A 7,500-nucleotide genomic window follows, 5' to 3' on the forward strand; every position below is an offset into this window, starting at 1 on the left:
GTACATCGTACTTATTCACATTCTCGAATCACATTCAATTTTGGTTGTCCACAATGTCTGAAATTTCCAAGAAGCTGAAAACACAAGTTCACAGATGCGTCGACCAAGTCTGTGTTGTTTTTAATTTCTTCTATTAGTTTCCGACAGACTAGATACAGGAAGTGCACTGTCGCCTCCTGCTGGTTAAAAACATAATTTGCGGGGGAAGTGAAGTCTGATCACGTAGAGAAACGTCAGGTGTGAACTGACGAACTGGATGACCAGACACAAGTGTGAACAGGTGTGAACGGATCCACACATGAGTTTTGAGTTGGTTTAGAGGTTGAGAACAATGTTAACGTCACGCTTTGGTTTTATGTGTCTGCAGAAACAACCTTTTGTGGGATGTTGACGCCTCTTGTGGTTAATTTCCTCTTCTATTGTGTTTAGATTTCAGAGTTTCTCACCCTTCAACTGACTGATGCCAAAATCCGACATTTCTTATTGTTTCATTTAATGTTTTCTACGATTAAATTCCGCCAGAGCTCGTTGTTGATCCATAGGGGGAAGAAACACGACACCACACAGCCGTCATCACAACATTGTGTATTTTTCTAAGTGTAAAAGTGTTTGAGCGTGACTCCTCCTTCCTGCGTGAATGCAGCTAACCCGTCTGCTGTCTGTCTGCAGAGTTTTATATTCCCACCTCAGATGTATTTCGCTCTGCGGTGCTATTTGCTGTCTAACAACTATCTAGGAAAAACCTCCTGGTTGTGTTTGAATGTATTTGTAAATGTTTAGGTGTGTTTTTTTTTTTTTTAAGATGAGCACTCGGACCCGGGCCCAGTGAGACTGGACCGACTTGCACACACACACAGACACACACACACACACACTGAAGGACAAACTGCTGAGCACTTTGATTGGAGGATGGAGGGATGAACGGACCAATGGAGGGTTCATGGTGACACTTGATGATGCAGCCAGTGATACTGATCTAACACACCTGTACATTCACCCACTGACCTGTGGAAACAGTGATTGGTTATAGTTTGTGAATAAAGTGTTGAATGCCAAACTGAACTTTTTCTCTTTAAACTCTGTTGAGTCCTGAAGACACTGGGTCTCCTGAGGTTTGGAGACGATCGACCCAAAATCCTCCTCCGGTCCTTTTTCTGCCTTCACGTCTGAGTCCATCCGACCACATGTCTATAGAGCTGCGATTCAAATATGGGAACTTTACCCAGGAATCTTTGGAGGAACTCGGGTTTAAATAAATTTTTTTACTGCTGATCTGGGAGGAAGTGCTTTCCCAGAGTACAGGGACCTTTCGGTAGGGACATCTAATTTCAGCCTCTATTCTGAAACACTGAAAGTAAAGTATGATAGATTATTACACCATTTCAATCACCACAGTGGAAATATAGTCTGGAGAAGTTCCTTGAACTCTCCAGGACTATGAATGTGGCTTCACTGACTAAATCTGAAGTAAACAAAAGCGCCATTTAAATAAAATATGATCGGCCCACTCAAGCAATCTGAGGACAGTAACAGTAACTTCCTGTAGAGGGAGCTGTAAGAAGTGATTGCTGTTGTGGAGATGCTCTGTGTTGTAGACAATGAAGTGAAAGACGTCAGACACAAACCTTTTTATTTTTTCTTTACTACACGGAGAGAAATCACCAAATAGAGTAAAACCCACTCGTCAATATTCAGATCAGATGTACAGAATGAAAACAGGAAAACTCATAGATGCACTTCTGATGTATCTTTGGTTTATAAAGTAGATGTGACTCATTTGTTAGTAACAATATTATTCGTTCACTTCCAGACGTCAGATAAACTTTGTGGTGTCTCCTCTCTTTCATCTCCGTGTTTGGTCTCCACCTCCTGAAGGAACATCTGGCTCTCCAGCTGCTGAATGATTCTCTCCAGCTGCTGAATGATTCTCTCCAGCTGCTCTTTTTATTTCCTCTTTATTTCAGCTGCCTGCAGTTTTCTATTTGCAGCTGAACAGTCAACTGGAAGCTAAAAGCTGAAAGAGGCTAAAAACCTGCAGAAAGCTCCAGATCTGATCTCAGTGTGTTCACCACAGAGATTCTAACACCAGAGTCATCAGGTTCACGGTTATTATAACAACACAAGCTGGGGTTGTACATCCTGGAAACGCAACAGCAGGTTTCACAGACTTACTCCACCCCCTCTCATCAAAGCTCCGCCCCAAAACACAGGGACGCCCACTGCCTGATAGAAGCTAGAAAACTGCTTTTCCGTGACTCGCTCACCACCTAGTGACTGACAGTCAGCCAGCCAATCAGTTCACTCGGTTTGAATGACAACTTTATTTAATGATTCTATCGGAAGATGATGAGTATTTATACAAATAAAATAAAATGACCAATACTTCCTTTGATACAGATTTGAAGCGGCTTTATTTCAGTTTTGTGTCACTTGTTATCTAATCACAAGTTGTAACTGGAGGATTTGATCAGTCAACATCAACGTGGCCACACCTGCTGACTTCCTCTGTGAAAGAGGAAGTTCAGTTTGCAACAAACACGTCGTCTCTATTCACGGAGTCTGAAACTTTCTAAAAGCCCAGAGAGAAATCACAAGTCATCAAACACAAGTCTGTGATGTTTTGATTTCTTCTCATTTAATTCACTGCTGCCTCATGTCGGTTAAAAACTACAACTTCGCCGATGGACACAAGAAACAACGTGTTTTGCATGACAGAGAATAATGATAAAAGATCACCTGAGAATAAGTAGCATAAAAATTTTTATGTTATTATTATACCAGGTTTGAACAGGGCCTGATCAATGTCTGTATAAACAGATGATCAATGACATGTCTCCACTTCCTCCTGGTCAACAAAAATTAAGCCAAAATATGGGCGTTACCATTTTGCAATCAAGATCAAAGATACCTCACATTTGGTGAGGTGTCGTCTTGTCTTTATCTACAGTCACTGGTCTGACACATGTTGTTGATCTGCAGCTTTGTGAACTCACAGCTGAAACCCTGATGCCCAACAAACCCGTTAACGTGACTCTGCTGCTGAGCTCCTACGTTCTCGTGCCTTCGACACTTCCTGTACAAACCAGTTCACTCAAATGCTTTCCAGTGGAGAACCAGAGAAACCGACAGCCACGGACTCCATCCGAAGATGAAGCCGATTTAAGTCGTGATCCTGGATTATACAACACAAACACATCACACAAAAACACAGCAATCAAACCGCGACGCCACCAACACCAGAAACACACCGATGGCGTCTGTAGAGTGGGAGGAGCTTCATTCAGTGATCTGCAGAGAAACACAGCAGATAAGAAACACTCACCTTCTACAGGACCTGGACATGAAACCTTGTGTTGAAGCTACAAAATGAAACTGAGTGTGCGACTCACCATGGCGATCTTGGTGGTTTGTTCGCGGGTTCGAATCCGCAGCTTGTTGACCGTCGTCTCTGCGATGTCCGCTCTCTCCTCGGCGTCGTCCAGCTCGTGTTGGACTTTCCTGTAACGCACTGCAGTACCGCTCACCTGCTCCTCCTGGTGGACAGACAACGCCACAGCAGCTGGGATTAACATTTCAAACGTAACACTCACAATCAGCGACGACTTCATGATGAAAGTGCTCACAGCGTTCTCAGCTTGTCTCTTGCAGCTCTTGACTTTGGTCTGGAGCTTCTCGACCAGCTCCTGCATCCTTAGCAGAGTCTTCCTGTCCTCCTCCGTCTGCAGGACCACAGAGAGAAACCAGTAAACACCACAGAACCATCAGAAGGTCTGTGTGACCAGGAGGGAAGCCGGGGATCGAACCTGGTACGTCAGCTCTTTGACTCTTCTCTCGTAGCGACGGACTCCTTTCTGATAATCGTCGCTCTTCTTCTGCTCCACCATCAGCTCCGTCTGCAGCTCCCTCACCTGCAAACACACAGGTCATATGATCCATTGACCCTGTTTACATCTGTCACCTGCTGAGTGTCTCCACCCTGACGTCACCCATCGGTTTGTGAGCTGCTGCTCTGAAGCCTCAGTTTCACATTTTGTTCAGCGCCATCTTGGTTTTTTGAAACCAGAAGTTACCAAATTTGGAAGAGAGGGGGGTGGAGCCTGACTGAGAGCTTGAAGACACTGCACCCCCACCTACACCTCCCCCCTGCACCCATTGGACGGTACTAGCCAATCACACATGATCCACCCCCAACACATCTGATGCTTTATGGTCTGTTTGACTCTTAATGATTAGACTTGAAACTAAAGACTGAGACATAAACTCCTGAGGAAAATGTTACTGACGTTATAAGTCAAGTTGCTTTTCAGATCCTGTTAATGTGGAACAGGAGGCAGCTGCTGAACCTGGTGTGTGTTCATCTGGTTGTGGGTTTATTTCCTGTATACTTCTCTTTAGCATTGCAGTGGCAGCTAGCATAGCACATTAGCATGAAAGCTGTTGTATGTTGTGTGTTCCGAGCCTAAAACTGTGAATGTTGTCTTTATGACGGTCAACACGCTTTGGCCACGCCCACCGTCAAGTGGTAACGCAACACAGACATTAGTGCGGTGTAACTGCTTCTAGTATTTATGCTAAGCTAGGCTAATTGCTGACTCTAGTGTACTTCACAGACATGAACACATGTTTAATTTTCCTCCCTGCTCGTCTCAGATTGAGTTTTCTTGTAAACAGCCGTCGGGTGGTGTCCACTCACTCTGGTCTCCAGCTTGTGAAGCTGCTTCTTTCCTCCCTTCAGCGCCATCTGCTCCGTCTCATCCAGCTTCACCTGCAGGTCTGTCAAACACAATCTGTCATCTGCAGGAACATCAGGTGATGAAGGGTCTTTACCAGCGTTCGGGTCGTTTCTGTACCTTTCACTGTCGACTCCATGTTCTTCTTCATTCTCTCCATCATGCCGCTGCTGTCCTGCTCCTTCTTCAGCTCCTCCGCCATCAGAGCTGCCTGCAGCAACATATACATAAACAGTATAATCTATATACTGCATAAATTCATATATACATACATTCCCAGAATTCTCTACAGCAGCATCACAGTTGATCTGTTCGACTTAACAACTTTCCATCAGGAAGAAAAAAGACGACAAGAAAACACAGGATTGTGTTAGTGTTAGTTTGGTCAGAAGCTAAAGGTCAGAGGTTATGAGTCAGGACTGACATCAGTGATGGCCTTCTTTGCTTTCTCATCAGAGCTGCGCCTCTCCTGTATGGCCTCTTCCACCTCTCCTGTCAGCACAGACAGATCGGCCTCAATCTTCTTCTTGTGGTTCATCAGACCTGAGTTCTACAAGGAACAGGAAGCAGACATGAGATCAGTCACCGATCGATCTGTGAGTTAATCAGAGAGTTTATCAACGATCAGCCAGTTCCCACCAAACCTCAGGGGGGTCTCACCTGTGTGGAGAGCACGTTCACTCTCTCTACGACCTCCAGCAGCTCGTGTTCGGCCATCTTGCGGACCCGGTCGTTCTGCTCAAGGACCAAACGGAGCTCCTCCTCCTCCGCCGTCATCAGAGAACAGCGTCGCTCCAACAGGAGGAACTGTTCTTTCAGCTGATTGGTCAAATGGACTTTATCCTCCAGCTCCACCTGGTGCTCTTTAACCTGGAACACATATTTTTTAAATAGTTAAATATTAGTTCATGTCGAAAGTGACCAGTTGAGGTTGTTCAGACATCTGATCCCATCCCAGGCTCAATCAGGCGTGAGATACCCTGCAGATGACCTCTGTGACCCGAGCCCAGATAAACAGAAGACGATGGAAGTAAAGGTCTCGTAACCTCGCTAACATTTGCATTACTTTCTAACCAATTACTTACAAATCTTTCAGAAATGTGGGTTTAGCATCAGACTTCATCTGAACTTCTGTCTAGAGAGGTGAAAACAACATTCTGATATTTCAATCACTTCTTTGCTTCTACTGAAGTTAGCATGCTAACCAGCTAGCCCCAGCCTGTCTGCTGCTCACAGGACGCAGTATAACAAAAAAATTAAAGCTGCCTAAGAATCACAAACCTTCAGTGTTTTGTTTGAGCTCAGTTTGTAATTACCTGTGTCTGCAGGTGTCGGATGATCCTTTGGCTCTCAGCCGCCTGCCTGTTGGCGTGTCCCAGCTGAACCTCCATCTCATTCAGGTCAGACTCCATCTTCTTCTTCAGACGAACGGCTTCAGTGCGACTTCGAACCTCCGCCTCCAGACTGGCCTGCATGGTATCCAGGGAACGCTGGTTCCCCCGCCTGGTGGAAAACGCCAGAATTTAGTTTTACGGTTTTAAATTTGGAACCTCAACCTGTGGGTGGAACAGTGGTCCGACCAGCCTTTTACTGGTTAGTTGTAGGCTCTCAAGTTTCCTAGCCTCTGATTGGTCAGTATACCTCTTCTGCACTGAGACTGTAACTTAATTCTGTATATTTCTTACCTGAGGATGTCGATTTCTTCCTCTTTCTCTGCGATCTTGCGGTCGATCTCAGTCCTCACCTGCTGCAGCTCCATCTGAACCCTCAGGGTCTTACTCTCCTCGTGCTCCAGACTGGCCTGGTTGGTCGGTTGGTAAAGAGTTACTGACGTTAACAGTTGAGCTGGTAGAGTGTTACTGGATAGCTACACTTGGTTAGTCACTTACCTCTGCCTCCTCCAGAGCTGCTCTGATATCGCTCTTCTCCACCTCCAGGATCTTCTTGATCCTCTCCAGCTCATGGATGGTCTTCCCTCCATGACTGATCTGGTCTGTCATGTCAAGGATCTCGTCTGGAATCAAAACAAACGTTCACTCAATTCGATTTTTTAATCAATCACAAGTGTTTGGACCGTGGAATCGATACAAACGCCGGACCAATCACAAGTCAGTCTCAGCTGTCAATCATGACGTCTCAGCCTGTTTTTTTTATTATCAAATAACTGATCAGAAAAAAGAAGTGACAAGGTTGGTGAGTAAAAGTTAGCTTAAATGCTACTGTAGCATTAGCTGTATTAGAACTGTGAGAATTTTTGTTTATTGAAAAAAAAAGCAAAGAATGACACTGAAGTTCTCTGCTCTCATCTCGACTGGTTTCAGTCTATTAACGATAATGATGATAGACAGCCAGTTCGTCCAATCACCTGGTTCAATTTGAAAGCACCTCCCCTTTTCCTGATAAGAAACCATCTGGAGCACCAGGTCACATGAGGCTCAATGGGAGGAGAAGAAGGACAAACCTTGTAGGTTCTTGTTTTCTCGTTTGACCGTCTCCAGATGGTCCAGAGCTTCTTCGTAACAGTTCTTGAGTTTGAAGAGCTCGGTGCTCAGACTGCGAGACTCCTTCTGTGACGACTCCAAGTCCGACTGACACTCTTCAAACTTCAGCTTCCAGTCGCTCAACAACTGTGTCGAACAAAAGAATCACACACACACGCTAGCGTCTGAGCTTCAGTAGCAAATGAACCACATTGTTTACAGAACAATAATCAAAGAGTTTAAAAGTCTGGAACCTTTGATCTCTATCGGTTGTGTTGTCGACAAACCTT

At 45.0% G+C, this 7,500-nt stretch overlaps 2 protein-coding genes across 7 annotated transcripts in view; one reads left to right on the forward strand and one right to left on the reverse strand.

The window, feature by feature from the left end:
- The window catches only part of sulf2b (sulfatase 2b), a 19,741-nt gene extending 18,679 nt beyond the window's left edge, over positions 1 to 1,062 (forward strand). For all 6 annotated transcript variants that reach the window (XM_053425952.1, XM_053425946.1, XM_053425949.1 and 3 more), the window contains one exon: positions 1 to 1,062. This exon is cut by the window's left edge and continues 2,078 nt beyond it. The gene's annotated coding sequence lies outside the window, so the exon portion shown is untranslated.
- A 2,214-nt stretch (positions 1,063 to 3,276) lies between these two features.
- Positions 3,277 to 7,500, reverse strand: part of LOC128441840 (myosin-7) — a 16,827-nt gene continuing 12,603 nt past the window's right edge. Inside the window, exons 33-45 of the mRNA XM_053423948.1 lie at positions 7,498 to 7,500; positions 7,192 to 7,357; positions 6,620 to 6,744; positions 6,416 to 6,531; positions 6,047 to 6,233; positions 5,391 to 5,600; positions 5,155 to 5,280; positions 4,851 to 4,941; positions 4,694 to 4,773; positions 3,804 to 3,908; positions 3,624 to 3,719; positions 3,390 to 3,533; positions 3,277 to 3,288 (exon numbers count right to left, since the gene is read on the reverse strand). The exon at positions 7,498 to 7,500 is cut by the window's right edge and continues 181 nt beyond it. Of these exons, the coding sequence (XP_053279923.1) occupies positions 3,277 to 3,288; positions 3,390 to 3,533; positions 3,624 to 3,719; positions 3,804 to 3,908; positions 4,694 to 4,773; positions 4,851 to 4,941; positions 5,155 to 5,280; positions 5,391 to 5,600; positions 6,047 to 6,233; positions 6,416 to 6,531; positions 6,620 to 6,744; positions 7,192 to 7,357; positions 7,498 to 7,500 (1,461 nt within the window). The remainder of the gene's footprint in view (positions 3,289 to 3,389; positions 3,534 to 3,623; positions 3,720 to 3,803; positions 3,909 to 4,693; positions 4,774 to 4,850; positions 4,942 to 5,154; positions 5,281 to 5,390; positions 5,601 to 6,046; positions 6,234 to 6,415; positions 6,532 to 6,619; positions 6,745 to 7,191; positions 7,358 to 7,497) is intronic.

Source organism: Pleuronectes platessa, chromosome 6, assembly GCF_947347685.1.
Source record: "Pleuronectes platessa chromosome 6, fPlePla1.1, whole genome shotgun sequence".
NCBI lineage: Eukaryota > Metazoa > Chordata > Actinopteri > Pleuronectiformes > Pleuronectidae > Pleuronectes > Pleuronectes platessa.